The 15,954-nt window shown below is 51.2% G+C and overlaps 5 protein-coding genes across 5 annotated transcripts; 2 read left to right on the forward strand and 3 right to left on the reverse strand.

Moving 5' to 3' along the window:
• The first annotated feature begins 4,348 nt into the window (after nucleotides 1–4,348).
• CC77DRAFT_165104 (cysteine proteinase) lies at nucleotides 4,349–7,555 on the forward strand. The gene is made up of 4 exons (XM_018530380.1): nucleotides 4,349–5,213; nucleotides 5,275–5,591; nucleotides 5,657–6,264; nucleotides 6,313–7,555. Exons 1-4 carry the CDS (start codon nucleotides 4,606–4,608, stop codon nucleotides 7,456–7,458), a joined length of 2,679 nt encoding a protein of 892 aa, XP_018384852.1. The 5' UTR covers nucleotides 4,349–4,605; the 3' UTR covers nucleotides 7,459–7,555.
• CC77DRAFT_965567 (hypothetical protein) lies at nucleotides 7,502–9,563 on the reverse strand. The gene is made up of 4 exons (XM_018535715.1): nucleotides 9,220–9,563; nucleotides 8,893–9,167; nucleotides 8,764–8,835; nucleotides 7,502–8,707 (listed from the first exon to the last, which is right to left on the reverse strand). Exons 1-4 carry the CDS (start codon nucleotides 9,284–9,286, stop codon nucleotides 7,652–7,654), a joined length of 1,470 nt encoding a protein of 489 aa, XP_018384853.1. The 5' UTR covers nucleotides 9,287–9,563; the 3' UTR covers nucleotides 7,502–7,651.
• Nucleotides 9,564–10,239: 676 nt separating this feature from the next.
• On the reverse strand, nucleotides 10,240–12,120 carry CC77DRAFT_1051168 (alpha/beta-hydrolase). The gene is made up of 3 exons (XM_018527652.1): nucleotides 11,550–12,120; nucleotides 11,399–11,497; nucleotides 10,240–11,349 (listed from the first exon to the last, which is right to left on the reverse strand). The coding sequence occupies exons 1-3, from the start codon at nucleotides 12,050–12,052 to the stop codon at nucleotides 10,437–10,439; spliced, it is 1,515 nt and encodes a 504-aa protein (XP_018384854.1). The 5' UTR covers nucleotides 12,053–12,120; the 3' UTR covers nucleotides 10,240–10,436.
• A 371-nt stretch (nucleotides 12,121–12,491) lies between these two features.
• Nucleotides 12,492–13,626, forward strand: CC77DRAFT_1021557 (NAD-dependent epimerase/dehydratase-like protein). The gene has a single exon (XM_018525284.1). The coding sequence runs from the start codon at nucleotides 12,560–12,562 to the stop codon at nucleotides 13,514–13,516; it is 957 nt and encodes a 318-aa protein (XP_018384855.1). The 5' UTR covers nucleotides 12,492–12,559; the 3' UTR covers nucleotides 13,517–13,626.
• Nucleotides 13,627–13,714: 88 nt separating this feature from the next.
• Nucleotides 13,715–15,004, reverse strand: CC77DRAFT_1072607 (hypothetical protein; the record flags this gene model as incomplete). The annotated part of the gene is made up of 1 exon (XM_018529161.1): nucleotides 13,715–15,004. One exon carries the CDS (start codon nucleotides 15,002–15,004, stop codon nucleotides 13,715–13,717), a length of 1,290 nt encoding a protein of 429 aa, XP_018384856.1.
• Nucleotides 15,005–15,954: the final 950 nt, after the last annotated feature.

Below are 15,954 nucleotides of genomic sequence, written 5' to 3' on the forward strand. Positions count from 1 at the left end.
ACCGAGAGATGCAAGCGAGTGTAGGGCTTCAACAGCCGCCTCCAAAACATAGTTCCCGTCATGGTGTTCAGTCAGGTACCGTCGAGGCTTGTATTGTATAGCGAAGAGGGTGTGGAGTGAGCATCTAGCTCCAATCATCTGTCTTGAACCGGGTCAGCGTTGGACGATTGCGTACTTCAATATGCTTTTAAGAAGTGACAATACTTGTGGGTATCAGATTAGATCGTCGCGACACGTGCGATGGAGATTACAGCCGATCTGGAAAAAGGACTATGAACAGCGCGTTGCCGTAGTTCGATTCGTTACGCCAAACCTTGGTAGGCAACCTGGCAGGTAGGATCCCAGACCAGCGAGCCATGACCGAGCTTCTCCTGGCATGTATCTGATACACATATAGGCTCCAGGTATATAAGCCGAACAAGGGTATTTTCAGACAGCTGCGGCTGGCTATGATGTTGCTACATGGCTCTACCGTGCAATATTCAGGTGGACGAGGTTGCATACTGTGACGGAACGTCATGATGCTTTACCTCATAAGCAAGCAACGCCGATGAATCTGATAGTGGATCTCCCGCAAGCCTCATAGATGGCGCTTGCCGTTTTGGTCCAAGCATGTGCACGACAAGACATGCAGCATCGACATTGAAGGAGAGGTACTTGGTGGCCAGCAGTGGATCTGCGCGCCACAGCAAGACGCGCGCGGTGAGGCTGTATGTAGCCGCGCGAGGGAGCTGAGGCGGGCTGGAGGTTGACCTGATGCAGCAGGCAATACCAAATGCACCGACGTGCATCAGGCTCTGCACAGATTCTGTGAAGGGAAAGGCCAGCGACATTGCCGACGGCAGTTCCCAATGCAGAGGCCGGAAGCGCACGACGGAGAGTAGATGATCCATGTTCACGTATGGCAGTGGACGCTAGACGTTGGCGCAGGGAGAGGTTCCAGTGGAGGCATGCAGGTCATGACGGCGTTGGCAGAAGAAAGAAGACAGGTGGAGAGGAGAAGAAACGGGGCGGAGGCGCATGCAGGACGACGTTTTAGGCAGTTGGTGTCTGGACCGCGATGCAGCCTTTGCGGCTCAAGATAGCGCCAGACATGTCGTTCATGTCGTTGGGCCGGGTAGTTTACGCGATTGGCTTGCGACTATTCTCCGGTGGCCGTGTCGCAGAGGCGGAAAAGAAAAACTCGTGACGAGCACTGACAAGGTCGTTGGGGAAGGAGCAGCCCTGAGCGACTGCAGGTGCGAACCTGAATTTACCGACCCCATGCGCCCTAAGCTCTTTCCGCATCCCATTGCACTGGAAGGCGCCGGGCTGGCCGCCGAAAAGGGACCCCTAGTTGGACCGCAGCCAGCGTCTCTCGATGCAGCAGACTGCACAGGTGCCATGAGAGAATTGCGGCATGCAGACACGGTCTGGTGTGACACATAGAATTCGGCAGCGCTATCCTCGAAGCCTCTCGGAACATTCACATCGCGCCCTTCCCTGCACCAGGGGCTTCGCGACGTCAAGATGCTACCATGACCGCGGCTGCGGAACGGCCAGCCCGCGTTTGACCAACCCCACCATGTCGTTCCCTTTGAGAGAGCCTCGTATTGGACGAGTGAGAGCAACTCCCTAGCCGGCCTGGCCGTGCTACCATCAAGTACATCTTTTGCTTCATCTGTACAGCACCCGTCCGCTTTCGTTGCAGTCTGTCCAGTATACTAAGACCGCGAGACGGCTACACGCTGCTGCGTGTTGTACACTACCGCGCCTGGTGGAAATGCATTCAGCTCTTCCTGTAGCCAAAGTTTATTCTCCACTGGGCCCAGCATCTCCCAGAGTCAGTATAAGACGGACTACGATCCGCGTCATTAGCGTCCTCGCAGTAGCAACAAGCAAACCCTGAAATCGTTCCTTCTCCAGTGACCAACCCTCAAGCGACTGCTGTTTCCTTCCAAGCCTTGCTTGCTTTTGCCAGCCACGGATCGAGATACCCTGAACACCTTCGCTTTCCAGTCCGATCCTACCTTAGCCTCAACCGGTATCCTGCCGCAAGCATCCAGGTCGGTACTTCACCTCTGTCACTATATCTACCCTTCCTGCCCTCAGCCTCTCACTCTCCAATGCAGACAGTCGTTCCCGTTGAACCCACGCCTTCCACAAACTCTCCTACATCGCCATGGCTCGCCCCGCAGGCTGCTCACATAGCTTCAAATTGATCAAGTCGGACACCACTATCGTCCTCTGGAATTGTCACTTGTGCCTTGCCCAAAATCTTCCCTTTATCTACGAGTGCGAGCGATGCAAGCTCAAGACGTGCCAGGCTTGCGCAGCCAAAGCATAGGTAAGTCCTACAACAACCCTTTAGCCAAGATCCTCCCTACGATGGGAATGGCACCTTCGACCCACGGCACGTGCGAAGGTGTTGCGAAGGATCCTTCGTAACATGCAAGATGTATGTCGGTGCTGACTCGTTGGTTGCAGATGGAATGCACAGATCGCCGACTACGATCCAAACACCCGAGATCCCGGTACCCAGATGTGGGCTGTCATTGGCGACTCACGATCTTTCAAGATTAATCTACGACACGCATCTCCGACACGATTTTACTCAACACCCATCATGTTAGCATTTTTACCCTAGCACGGCGTTCAGGCATTCTGACTTTTCGTCTCACCGCATTCCTGGGCGGGAATATCCCGAAACGGCCAAATTCCTGGCAGGAATCGACTTTACGACTCGCTGAACAGAAGCAAAGGGGTACCCGCTTTGCAAGGGTTTCAGGCTGAACAGGGCCTGCACAGCAAGCCCGATGGCGATTGCCGTTCCAACATGTCTGCCAGATCCTACATTATTTGGTTTTCCTTAAGCATACCACGGCCGAGAACTACACACGGCCCTCAATCTCCTTTGTCGCTTTACAGTACAACGACCGGTGCAAACCAGCAAGCCATAATGTCTTCACTTTCTCTCTCACAACATTTCGGTATTATCGGGAGGCCTGGATTGCCATACCAATTGTCTACTTTAAGCTATATGTACATCTAGATGCATATCGGTGGGGGTTGCTGTTTCACATACCCATGGAGCGGCACGCCTTGGCGGCTTAATAGACTATTTCATATCATACCCAGATCGACTACACTGACCCGTCAAGTTTCTGCATTTGCGGCAGGAGCTGCGGTTAACGCCTCGTGCTATACCATGTCAAACTAGCTCATCCGTGTTGACTAACATGGCTGTAGGATTCGGCCTCGTCTCGAATGCTTCACTCAATACCATGTTGCTAGATTGGCATCTACATTGCTTCGGTATTATATGCTAAGTCATATGTGGGCCTGTCTGCTGCTAACGCGAGCTGTCGAAGAGTTCATCCCAGGCGGTAAATTAGACGCTTACCGCGTGATCATCGCTTAAATGCCAAATGCCAACAGCTTTCTTTCTTTCGAGTCCCACTATTTCCGATCGACTGCCCAAGAGATCTGGGCATGGGCGCGCCGTCTCAAGGGCCCAGCATAATTGTAGTTTCAGCGCGCATCATGAGACCGAGAAAAGTAGATATCGCGAGCCGTCCTCTCGCGTCGCAGCAAAGTCAGATTCCAAGGCGGTGGATACTTTCGCGGCATTCGGGCCTGATGGAAGTGACTCGACTGCCGCCGAGGGGAGATGGATCCGAAAGGCATGTCTTCGTCATATCAAAGCGGCATGCGCCTAGTCTATGCTGATACCAATTTGAAAACCACCCTATCAAACTACATTATGAGCAGCACTTTCAGCGATGAAGCAAGGCTCATGAGTCGCACCCAGATATCTCGGATGAAAATCCCACTGCTCCATCGCATCCATGCATCCGTCACAAAGAGCAGTCGGTCAATTAGCGTGCATCCCGAGAACGCCTCGGAATCGGATGTTTTCCATGTATGGCATTGAACCAAGGTTACTGATGAGTAAACAAAATCTGAAGTCCAAATCCTAGGGCAGGGTAAAAATGATGGGGGAGGCGAAAGTCCGCCACCTCTTTTGCCCAGCCAGCCCCGCGATTTCAGCCACGTATCCACTCACTTCGTGGCCTACACTAAAGCACAGTCTGCATAGCAAAGTTGACTAACACCCGGCACCGCTTACTCTGCGCGATGCTAACTGGCCTCTATATCTCACCCTGCATACTCCTTCCTTGTTGCATTCTCTGCTGTTACCTGGCCTGTGATACTGCCTTGCGCAAAGAATGACAACCTTGTCCACGTTGCGCAAGTTCGAGGCACCACCGCAGCTACATGATCAATAGAGAATCATGAGCTTCCAATCATTCAACGAAGTATCATGCGCAGAAGGCAGCATGTGAGCCAGTTGGATATCTTGTTCAGCCGCATGGCGCCGTAAGCAGCCAATGCTGCAAGCCTGGCATTATGGCCCCCAAATCTTCAAGACGAAATATAGTCAACGTTTCCGAGGCAGATCTATCTTCAATGCTTTCGCATCTTCTTCCCTCGATTCAATCTTATCGCGCCATCTTTTTGGAGAATCTCCACCTCAGCTCTTTACTGTATCGATATAGTTGCTTTTCTGGGCAAGACAGTGCAGCCGCAGTGTAACACCAATCTTCCAACAACGCGAAAGCAATCATGGCCTCAGTGACAAGCGATGACGCGCAGATTGGCGCTCCCCAGGAAGCCATCAACGAGTTTTGGGACAACCTCATCACGAAACAACCAGCGAAAGTGACCAAAATCTTCCCGTCAAGCTTGTATGCGCACCTACTCCCACCACAGCGAAAAGAGGGCACAGTCACAGGAAAGAATGCGGCTGAATCTTACGAAACAGCGGCTGCACAATGCCGCGCTCGAGTGGAACGCATTGTCAAAGAATGCAAACGTACGAATGAGAAGTTTACAGATGCAGACTTTGATATCGAAGACCTATCGGACAGAAACTGCCTTAACGGTCTTATGACTTGGTACAAAGACCAACCAGCGACAGCATCATCATCAGTGAGCGCATCCCGACTTGGCAACGCTCTCTCGACTCTGGTTCAAAGTGGCGTGATTATGGCTGATGGCGCCGCATTCGACTTCAATGCCACGGCGAAGCTGTTGACCAACAGGTCGAGCAGCAGTAAAGATGGTCCAAATTCCGTGCATCGCATTGATTGGATCTTTGATGAGCCAAAGTTCGTATTTGGTGGCTTCTCCAGCTCCGATCTACGACAAGGCTCGAGTGGCGACTGCTGGTTGTAAGTATCTCTATACGAATTGCATGTGAGACATACACTGACTTCATACACCTACACTAAGTATTGCTGCTGTTGCAACCATCTGCAGCAACCCAAACTTGATGGACAAGATCTGTGTCGCTAGAGACGAGATATGTGGTGTCTATGGCTTTGTGTTTTACAGGGATGGCGAGTGGATCTGGACTGTCGTCGATGACAACTTGTACCTCCGAAATAGCGATTTCGACGCCGCTTGGGGTGACCGCTATGATCCAACGAATGCCAAAGAGAAGAAGTACAAGGAAAATCATCAAACTGGATCTGAAGCGCTATATTTCGCCTCATGCGCTGATGAGAACGAGACATGGCTCCCGTTGCTGGAGAAAGCTTACGCTAAAGGTATGAAGGACTTTTGCTGATCGCAATTACTCAGAGTATAAGTGCAATCTGCTAACAAACCTCAGTGCACGGGGACTATGATTCTATTGCTGGTGGCTGGAGTGGCGAAGCAGTAGAAGATTTGACCGGTGGCGTAACAACCAAGATTCCCACTGATCGGGTCCTGGATAAGCAACGACTGTGGGAAGAATTGCTCCAAGCCGGCAAGAAGTTCCTCTTCTCAGCATCATCGCCTAGTATTGATGGTGATGACTCGGACGCTCGACGGGGTCTCGCTTTAAATCACGCTTATTCGGTCATCAAAGCGGTAGAAGCTGAAGGAGAAGATGGAAAGAAGCACCAGCTGGTGTTGATTCGCAATCCTTGGGGCAAACGGGTAAATGCCTCTATGGGAGAGTGGACAGGGCCATGGTCTGACGGGTCTCGCGAATGGACGATTTACTGGCTAGACAAGTTGGGCCACAAGTTCGGAGACGATGGCCTCTTTTGGATGTCGTACAAGGATCTGCTGAAGCGATTTGATATTCTTGACCGTACGCTTCTCTTCAACGAGGAATGGACTGTAGTGCAGCGATGGACAAGCGTTCCAGTTGCTTGGGTCACAGGCTATGTGAACACGAAGTTCTCTGTAGAGATCAAGAAGTCTGGGCCCACCGTGTTTGTCCTTTGTCAGGTAAGTTATGAAACATTGTCATTCACAATATTCGCTAATCTCTCACAGCTGGATGAACGCTACTTCAAGGGCTTGGAAGGCAAGTACGACTTTGACCTGCACTTCATATTGCAAGAGAAGAATGCGGAACCAGGTCACCATATTGTGCGTGCTCGCGGTGCTTGGTTCGGAAACCGTAGTATCTCTGCTGAAGTTGAGCTCGATGCTGGAGTGTATGAAGTTCTACCGAAGATCGAAGCTTCAAGAAATGCAGATGCTCCAGATGTTCCCGAAGTAGTTACCAAGCTCGCGGAGCGCAACCCGCAGAAGCTTAGGCAGATAGGCCTGAACTACGACATCGCAAATGCCAAAGGTATCTTCGAACTCACCGAAGAAGAGCGGAAGAAGAAGGAACAAAAGAGGAAGGAGGCGGCTGAAAAGAAAAAGGAGAAGGAGGAAGCGAAAAAGAAGGAGAGGGCCGAATTTGAAGCTTGGAGAAAAGAGAAAGCTGACTTCGAAGTTTGGAAGAAAGAAGAGAGAGCCGAATACGAGACATGGAAGAAGGAGAAAAAAGAGCGTGAGATGAAAGAAAAGGTTGAAGAATCTGGCAAACCTGAAGAAGAACGTGGCGACGGGGGTTCAGCCACAAAGCAACCTGGCCCCACCACTGGTTTGATCGAGGAAGCTAAGCAAGACGCCGACAAAACCACCTCATCTGATACCGAAGGCACGGCAAAGGCTCGCATCGAACTCCCGATTCAAAGCAAAGAAGCCCTGCAAGAAACGAAGCTAGTCATTGAGCCCGCACTCGAACCACGCGACTCCAGTGACAATGGAGACGCAAACCATACACCCACCTCTGAAGTCCACCCCAACGATGCCGAAAGCGACAGCCCTGACCACAGCAGCAGCACATCCCCTCAATCCCGCGTCATGCGTTCACAACACTCGATCGCATCACACTACCGCCCTCTACCACCACCAGACTACCGCGGCTTTCCACGGTATGCTACTTCTGGCGAAGTGGCCCCTCCACCTCCACAAGCCACTCCTGCAAAGGAACAGCCTAAGCCATGGAACGCAGTTTGTGTGCTAGGCCTAAGAGTTTATAGTCAGGATCCTGACGTAAGTATCAAATTGGTAAAACCAAAGAATGGGGAAGAAGGCGCAATCCTGGATGTCGACGGGGACACAGCGGCAGGGGCGACGATGTGATTGTGTTGAGAGTGTGTTAAGGTATACATATGCGTATGTGTTTAGCAGGCATTTTGGAAACGTATACAATGGTATTTGGGTGCACATCTTGCTACGTCTTTTTTGCTTGCTGATATAATGTTCTTCTTGTCATTAAAAACCACACCCGGTTACATGACACCATCAGTCATCTTTCTCACCACTAATCATTTCTTTACTCGGCCAGCTTGACACCGTTCAGCATGATGGCAGCTCGAATCTGGGCGCCGTTTCCGACATCGAAATTGTCCCGTATAGCCATACCCTCCGCACCCATCACATCTTGGAAACTCACTTGCGCACTTCCAAACTCCACCTCCTTGTTCAGCAGCGCAATTTTGAAGGCTCCTGGGTTCGCCAACATCGCTGCGGTGAGAGGGATACGGAATGCTTGGTCGAAGGCTGGATTGAAGATATCGGTGCCAGGGGTATAGGTTTGGACCGCGGTTTGGAAGGTCTGGTCACCCCAAGTGACCTTGACACTGGGGTTGAGCTCGTCACGGTTGCCTTGGAGTCCGTTGGCGCTAGCAATGAGTACAGTGGCCAGACCGCAGATCTGACCCTCAGCTTGGCCTTGAGCGTTGGCGGAAGAGAGGGCCTGCGCGTCGGTGACAAAGTTGAAGAACTTGGCATGTATAAGTAGTCGTGCCTGGGTAGCATTGCCCTTGTGTGAGAGGCTCAGATCCTGCGAACCGCCCTTGAGTAGGATTTCCTTGACAGTGGTCGAGCCGACACCCATGTCATCGTCACCAGCTAAGTCGTCATCCTGAATATCCACAGAAATGTTTTGTTCGTAATCTGATACCAAGAAGTCGTGGGTCTCATTCCACTCAGGCTCGTGGTTGTTATCCACAACGCTTGTCTTCCACTCCGCTTCGGCACCTACTTTGACCTTGACGTAGCAGTCCGGTACATCTTCCAGCTTGACCTTAGAGAGCAGCTTCCTCATTGTGCTCTTCTTCTCACCCTTCTTGGGAGCATCGATTCCAGTTGCTCGAGCTACCATGATACGAATAATACCGTGGTGAGGCTGGTGAGCCTTGAAATAGTCGACGTCGTTCGTCATCTTGACAAGAAAGCGGTTGGGCAGTACAGCCATTCCATCAATGATACCAAGAATGGTTTTGCGGACTGTGCTGTCAATAACAGAGAAGTCGGCAATATTGGCGGCGTCGGTAAAGTCAAGCTTGAGGCTTGGTGTGTTGAGGAAGGCGATCTGTGCTGCACCAATCTAGTCTTGACATCAGTGTGCATTCGAGATGGCTTGAGGGTAGAGTTCGCACATACCAAGGGAATGACATTCGTCAACGGGCACAAGAGTACACTGATCCGGCCCTTCATGTGAACCTTCTCAACACCCTGCACGTCACATTAGTTACAGCTCAGCTAACCACATCTATCATATTCAAAACATACCACTTTCGGAACCATCTTTCCGTCGAGCTCAAAGTCACACACACCCTCCCAGTCCATATCCATGTCGAGCTTGATGCCATCGGTCTTGGTCTTGTGAACGTCCACGTTGGAGAAGCCGATAGGAATATGTCCAAAGTCGATCTTGGTGAAACGCAGATTTCCAAGAGGACCAGGTAGAGTTGAGGCGAGGATAGGCTCAACAGTTTCTTTGATTATGTTAGAGCCCGCAACGCAGATGTTTGGCCAGAGGTTCTTGACGATGTCGTTAAGGAAGCCTATTTCATACCAGTTAGTACATGCGGTGCGACAGTCGCTGGTATCGTTTACCGGCTGGTTCAGCACCGCCTGAAGCGGTCAACACATCGACAAGGGATGCAGGCGCCTGGTTAGCCATGATGTTCAACTGGTCTTTCTCCGCGTTCCGTTTGGTGGCGATTAAGCTTCGTAGGTATTGTAGCTCGAAACAGTACTAGTTCGCGCTCAGAGGTGATAGGGATCGGAAGGTAGAGAGTTTGGTTGAAGAGAAGCTCAAGGAAGGTTGATCGCCAGTTTTGAAGCTCGTCAATTGGCACGCTCCACCACGTGTTGTTCCTGCTTGTTGTTACCTGATCTTGGAAAGACCCAGGTTGACGTCACTTCTCAAACGCGCCGTGCTGCAAGTTCAAAGGTTAAACCCCGCACTGGCAGTGAAAGCCACATGTTGAAGCCACAGACACGTGTCGCACTTTCTTCTCGCGCTTCAGCCACCTGCAACTTCCTCAGGGTCTTGGCTTACCAGACCCCATCAACTCACTCTGAAAGTTTTTCTAACCGTTTCTGATGCTTGGCTATTTGCGTCCCAATTCCACATGTTTTGCTGATCGTTGTATCCAATACGCCACAAAGACGCCACACTTCCCTTTTCACCCATCATGCACGCTCCTGCTGCGGTCATCTTGCAATTGGAGATCATCGCATCATGACCCTGGCCGTGCGGAGACGATTGGGGCGCTGTCGCTAATCGACCAGAAGCAAACACGTACCCCTGTGAATATCTCACGTCGGTTACACCGAACCGTCTTTGGTGGCTGGCCATGTGCAAACGACGTGCATGAGAACTCGATCTGCTTTTACGGGCCGCTGTCAGACACCAAGGGTCTAAGATGCCACGGATCGGTCCTATCACACCGGTAACCAATGCATCTCGTTGGCTTAAGCCATATCATGATGTTCGCGAGGGCGTCTGCAGCCGAGACTTGTCCTCTCATCTCATTGCGAATACCCAGTATTTGCTGCATACATCCATGTCTTAAGGCTTGTCCTTCAACCGCATCTGGATATCACACCGAGTTCGATACGAGATATGAGAGATAGACAAGCAAGGACGGGGAGACGGATCTTAGGCCGCCTGAGCGGTCGATTCCTTGAAGGCTGACAACTTGGCACAGAGTGTATCGACGATGTATCACATTGTGGCATTGGAGGGTATCTATGGGAAAAAAGCAAACGCCACGCCTGCCGTAGTGCTTTTGCTTTCCAACCGTCCGGCGATACTCCATCTTTCTTCAAGGCGGTAGCGGCTTGCCATTAGGCGTCAGCCCATCACAAGCCCTCTCCAACACGCTTGCGTCGATGCTTTGCACAACCTCTCCATCGTATGCAAGCAACGCCCCTTCACCACTCGAAGCGTACGATTTCCATCCCAACTCTGGTAGCCCATTGATCGAATCCTTGGCGAAGGCAAGATAGTAGTCCTGTGCCTGCTCGCTTACTTCTCTTTCGAAATCCGTACCGTTACCTCTTGCGATACCATAGGTGCCAAAGTACAATGGAAGGTCAGAGGAGTGGTATGCGCCCTCCCAGAATTGTGGGGAGATATTGCTGAAGTTTCCGCCGTAAAGGTAGCGGAATGTTGTGGTATTGGCTGCAGTACGATCGTGGGTTGTCTGTGTGACAGGGCACAGAAATAACGAAGCAGTCGTAGCGTCTGCTTGCGCTTGATCAGGACCATATGTTTGATTATACGGCAGAAATGCGATACCCTCGTTGGTCGTTGTACCAATAATCGCCGGCTTACGCGTGAAGTTACCAGCAAGAGCACGTGCTGTGTAGTTTGCGAAAACCGTCCGGTCGTCGACTATTGGAACGAAGCTTAGCCCAGGTGCCGTGCCATTGTCGGAGTACCCTTTGAGAAACAACTCGATGTCACTAGAATCAATTTTTCGTAGACAGTCGATTTCAGCATCCGCGTCGGCATCATTGCAGCCAAAGTGCTGAGCGACGAATGTGAAGTTCGATTGCTGTGTATCAGCGCTAGCAATCGACAAGAATGCTGATCCGGAGTTCATGATCAAGCCTGAAACGATAGGGTCTTCTGGGTAAGCAAAGTTGTAGTAGTCGACGGAGATGGCGCCCGCGGACTGGCCCCAAAGAGTAATACGGTCTGGATCACCCCCGAAATTACCGATATTATCGCGACTTGATAAGTCAGTTATTGCTTTATTTGGATTCATGTCTGAGCACTTACATCCATTCCAGAGCGAGGCGCTGGTCTAAGAAGGCCAGGTTCTGTTCGTCATCCGCAAGCGCTTTGGCATTGGGGAAACCGAAGATGTTCAAACGGTAACTGTTACTCTGGTCAACTGTATGTAACATCAAATCTGCTGAGCCAGACTCACTTGATTCCGACAACGATGTGATCCCCTGACCTCTCTACCCATCGGGCAGGATTCTGGTATGGTACCGTGGGCCCACCCGTCACGAATCCTCCTCCATGAATCCAAACCACTACTGGCAATGGTTTCTCACATTGTTCCAAGGGAGCCCAAACGTGGAGGTTTAGGCAGTCCTCACCTTGGTAGTCCCGCGGCTGAATAATGAATTCCGGTGCGTCTGTGAGCCAGACATTAGGTGCATTGCCCTCAAACTGGGGGCAAGCATGTCCTAGATCGGTCGCCTTGATCGTTACATTCTCTTTAGACTTTGGGGCTGGAGGCAGCCAGCGTCGTGCTCCCACGGGCTGTTCCGCAAACGGTATACCGAGGTACTGTGCAACATTTGGTGTGATGTCATCTGTAAAGCCCTGAACTGGTCCGGAAGACGTGTCAATGTTCAAAGAGCTGACAGCAGTCACAGCTTGAAGCTGGCTGAGTCCCAGGAGAAGTGTTGCAGCGAACGCCATAACGGAAGGATTGCGGAGTTGCGAATCGCTTCTACCCCAGACCCCATCTTTTAATTTGTACTTTTCCCAATTCCCCCAAAGAATCACGGATCAACATCGTCACTAGCGATGTCATAGCTCCATGCACCGCATCGGGGCTCTTGGACCGATAGGGTTGCAACGCAGAGGTTTTGCTGAATTCTTACATGCTGTCACCACCGTCAAGATACTCAAAGGTATCTTGTAATCTAGCAGATTTAGAACACTAGGAAGAATTTCAAGACCCTACAAGCAGGTCTAGATAATAATGCATAGCTGTGTTGCTTCCACATCCTTCGTGAGAAGGTACAAGCTCGGCCGATGATTATCCGGGGCAGGCGCCGTCCCCACACTTTCCCCACTTTGTACTCGGGATCGTCACCGAACGGGCAAGCATCATAAGTGCGGCATCTTCCAACGGCTTTACGAAAATCAAACCCCGAAAATCGTGGCATTATTCTGACTCAAGTTCGTTGTTCAAATTTCGGCATGAAAGTCCTTATTACTGGAGCCGGCGGCTTTGTCGGCCAAATTTTGGCCAAAAGACTCGTCGAATCAAACACCGCAGATGCACTCATCTTGGCCGACGTTAATCCACCTCCAAATCCAACATCGTCACAGAACGTACAATGTACTGCAGCGGACCTCACATCATTATCAGCATGCGAAGATCTCATCGCTCAACAACCAGATGCTGTATACATTCTCCATGGCATCATGTCGAGCGGTAGCGAAGCAAACCTCGAGCTAGGCCTTAGAGTCAACTTTGAGTCTGTGCGCCAACTACTGGACACCATTCGGGCCAAGCGACCAGGAATCAAGGTGGTCTTCACTTCTTCTTGCGCAGTTTTTGGGCGGAAGGCCGTTGAGAATGTGGCAACAGAGACGGACATCGTGCCTATGCCTGAATCTAGTTACGGCACCCAGAAGCTCATGATTGAGTTCCTCCTTAACGATTATTCACGACGCGGGCTCATCGACGGACGCGTCGTTCGTCTTCCAACTGTCTTTGTCAGAGCTGGCGCACCTACTGCAGCAGCTTCGTCATTCGTCTCGGGTATCGTACGCGAGCCAATACATGGACAAGAGTCGGAGTTACCAGTCGACCCAAGTATTGGCATCTGGCTTACTTCGCCACGCACACTCGCGACAAACCTTGTACATGCCATCAAGGTACCAGCGGAGAAATTTGGGCACTTTAGGCAGGTACTACTACCGGGTTATACAGCAACGAGTGGAGAAATTTTGGATGCCCTGGAGAGAGTTGCGGGCAAGGAGACAAGAGCTTTGGTAAAAGAGAAGAGGGATGAGACGACACAGAGGATCGTTTTGAGCTGGCCAGCGAAGTACGACACTGCGAGAGCAAGAGAATTGGGTTTTAGCGAAGACGTTGGGCTTGAGCAGACGATTCGCGACTTCATTGATGGAGAGAAGCAGACAGCATAAGAGCAAAACCTACCGACAGCTTTGCCTAGCAGATACGTGTATACTAGGAGCTGCCCGTTCATGGTTTATATAATCGAAGTCATCACGAAGAGAAGGTCAAGTGTCGTTGCAAATTATTAATTTCGTTTCTACTAATTATCAGAGCATTGGAACTCTCTGTTCTACTAGCTACTCCTATGACCTCTTGTTTCGTTCGTCCTAACCATAAACGGGTGACTTAGTGTAACCAGGGAATTGTTGAAGAACTTGCTTGTCGATGGCGGCCAACTTCGGGCAACCCAACTGTCCAACAAGGCCTCCAACGGCACTGGTGAGTGCGTCAAGCGGTCCAAGAAGGATGTCTGGCTTGGCTTGTGCTGAGGCCTGGTAGACAAAGCAGCCGAGATTGTTCCCCTCAAGGAGTGACGCACCATTGAAAACACCACCGGTCAGGTCAGCTACGTCAACACCAACGAAGGAGTTGGGTGTACCAGTGTTTCCACCGATATCGAGAAACTTAGGGTGGAGAACAGCAGCATTGACAGCATCCGCAAGGAAGTATGTGGTCTCGTATGGATATTCAAGAGCACGTCGGTACCAGTTCTCTGGGATGCGCTCCGAGCCTTGCACTGCGTTGTAGTTTCCGTTCGTACCCTGAACTCCAAACCAAGATTGGATGACATCGTATGGGAGAATACCAGTGGGGTTCTCAGCCGTGTGGTTGGCCATGAAGCGGAAGATGAAGGTGTACGCAGCAGGTTGCACCAACACGCCCGAGAACGGCCCATTGAAAAAGTTGGGGTTAGTTTGCTTCTGAACGTCAAATCGATGGCTCCTGAAGTTTGTCAAGCTCTCAAGGGTAACCACACCACCGGGGGAGTAGTCGATCAATTCTTGGAACTGGCTAGTGACAGTCTTGTAGTTGTTACCCGCCTGGTAAAGGTCGGGCCGTGTTGGTGATGCATCGGCTTCGTATTTGTTGTGCGATCCGGTCAACCCGTTGCCTAGAATTCCTGTTGGACCTCCCTGAGCGAGAGATGGCGTGCCGCCAATTGACCAGTTCAACAGGTCGCCGTCGAGGGCGCCACCGAGAACTGAAAGGAAGGTCGAAAGAATGGGTCCCATGCCCACGACCTTTTGTGTTACGTCGATGTATTGTTGAACACTGGCGTATCCGTTGTGGGGGAGGAAGTTGTGATTGGCAAAGGCGTTTAGACCCGGGCATGGTCCTCTGAGGTCGTTCGGCCCTGGTGCAACGTACTCGTGACCACTGCCAGCAGTGACGTTGATGTATTGCGCCTTTGCGTTGAAGATGGGTACTGGCTCGAAGATAGCTGTCGCAGCACCGGCACCAGCTTGACGTCCTTCCAGTTTTACCAACCTCGCGGCCTCCTCGGCGCGCTTCAGAAGCTCAGAATCATGTCCAGCAGCCTCCAAGATGGCCGTTGGCCAGGCAGAGACGAGAGGCGCCGCGGCAACCAAAGCCAGTTGAAGAGAAGAGAAGTGCATGTTTGTGATTGATGAATAGGCTTGATGCTGATAATGAAGTGTAAACGGAGTGGTTGGGCATACTATATACTGCTCTACAGGCAACGCATTCAGCAATCACCATCGCATCTCCTATTACCGAGTATCCTGGATGACGCGCATCGGCGACGTGTCGTGTGAAAGGACCGCGGTTCACCAGCTTGCTGAACAGGAACCCCGCTGTCGATCTCTGTAGTCGATAGTACACAACGTGCGCCGGTCATCTCTCAGGGACGCTTTTGGATATGAAGGGCCGGGTGTAGATGACAACCCGTCATCTCTGATTCGCAGCTCATCCTCGATCTGAACTCTGGCAGTCGAACTATTACATAGGGGTCCGGGGTAGTGCCCGAAGAAAGAGGGTCAGATGGTGAACAATGTGGGACAGTGGCCAATGTCAAGCAACCGCCACCCGCGCCAAACGTGAACTACCTGTGAATTATGTGCACTAAGGTCTTCAAAATTCTAAGACCTGGCTGAAATTCGTATGCAGGATGCGGTAGTTGGCGGTACTTGCCAGGGGTATTAGTCGGATGTAGGCCAGCCCGGACCAACAGGATAAATCCCCTGTCCAATCATGACGAACGGCGATCTTCCTCCATCCCAACTCATCGTGGGATCGGCAAAAGGTTGCCGTCTGGTGTTGTTTAGGGTCCCTTAGCCGTTATTTGTCAAGAAACCTGGGTGTAGGAAATATGGAAAGTTGCCTCGGTCGAAACGCACTGTACCAATGACGACGTAGTTAATGGTAAACTCTCTCCTTCTCCTCCTAGCCTGCCAAGGTAACATCTCCAGATTCTTGAGCGATCGTGGAACATACTAACAGACTAGTATCCTTGTCTCATGGATGCAGGCGCTGTTGCAAAGTTATGTGGCTACGAAGCGGGTTGCGCAAAAATACGACCTGAGTTTCAGCACAATGCTGTTACCAG

The sequence above is a fragment of the Alternaria alternata genome (genome assembly GCF_001642055.1).
Source record: "Alternaria alternata strain SRC1lrK2f unplaced genomic scaffold CC77scaffold_13, whole genome shotgun sequence".
Lineage (NCBI taxonomy): Eukaryota > Fungi > Ascomycota > Dothideomycetes > Pleosporales > Pleosporaceae > Alternaria > Alternaria alternata.

Bases quoted from the DNA above. Each gene is read 5' to 3' on its own strand.
- CC77DRAFT_165104 (XM_018530380.1), top strand. From the start codon at position 4,606: ATGGCCTCAGTGACAAGCGATGACGCGCAGATTGGCGCTCCCCAGGAA. The intron at 5,592-5,656 runs GTATGAAGGACT...AACAAACCTCAG, and splicing joins GGAGAAAGCTTACGCTAAAG to TGCACGGGGACTATGATTCT. The intron at 6,265-6,312 runs GTAAGTTATGAA...AATCTCTCACAG, and splicing joins CCGTGTTTGTCCTTTGTCAG to CTGGATGAACGCTACTTCAA.
- CC77DRAFT_965567 (XM_018535715.1), bottom strand. From the start codon at position 9,286: ATGGCTAACCAGGCGCCTGCATCCCTTGTCGATGTGTTGACCGCTTCA. The intron at 8,836-8,892 runs GTATGTTTTGAA...TGTGACGTGCAG, and splicing joins GAAAGATGGTTCCGAAAGTG to GGTGTTGAGAAGGTTCACAT. The intron at 8,708-8,763 runs GTATGTGCGAAC...TGTCAAGACTAG, and splicing joins TGACGAATGTCATTCCCTTG to ATTGGTGCAGCACAGATCGC.
- CC77DRAFT_1051168 (XM_018527652.1), bottom strand. From the start codon at position 12,052: ATGGCGTTCGCTGCAACACTTCTCCTGGGACTCAGCCAGCTTCAAGCT. The intron at 11,498-11,549 runs GTGAGTCTGGCT...CCAGAGTAACAG, and splicing joins CACATCGTTGTCGGAATCAA to TTACCGTTTGAACATCTTCG. The intron at 11,350-11,398 runs GTAAGTGCTCAG...TGACTTATCAAG, and splicing joins CGCCTCGCTCTGGAATGGAT to TCGCGATAATATCGGTAATT.
- CC77DRAFT_1021557 (XM_018525284.1), top strand. From the start codon at position 12,560: ATGAAAGTCCTTATTACTGGAGCCGGCGGCTTTGTCGGCCAAATTTTG.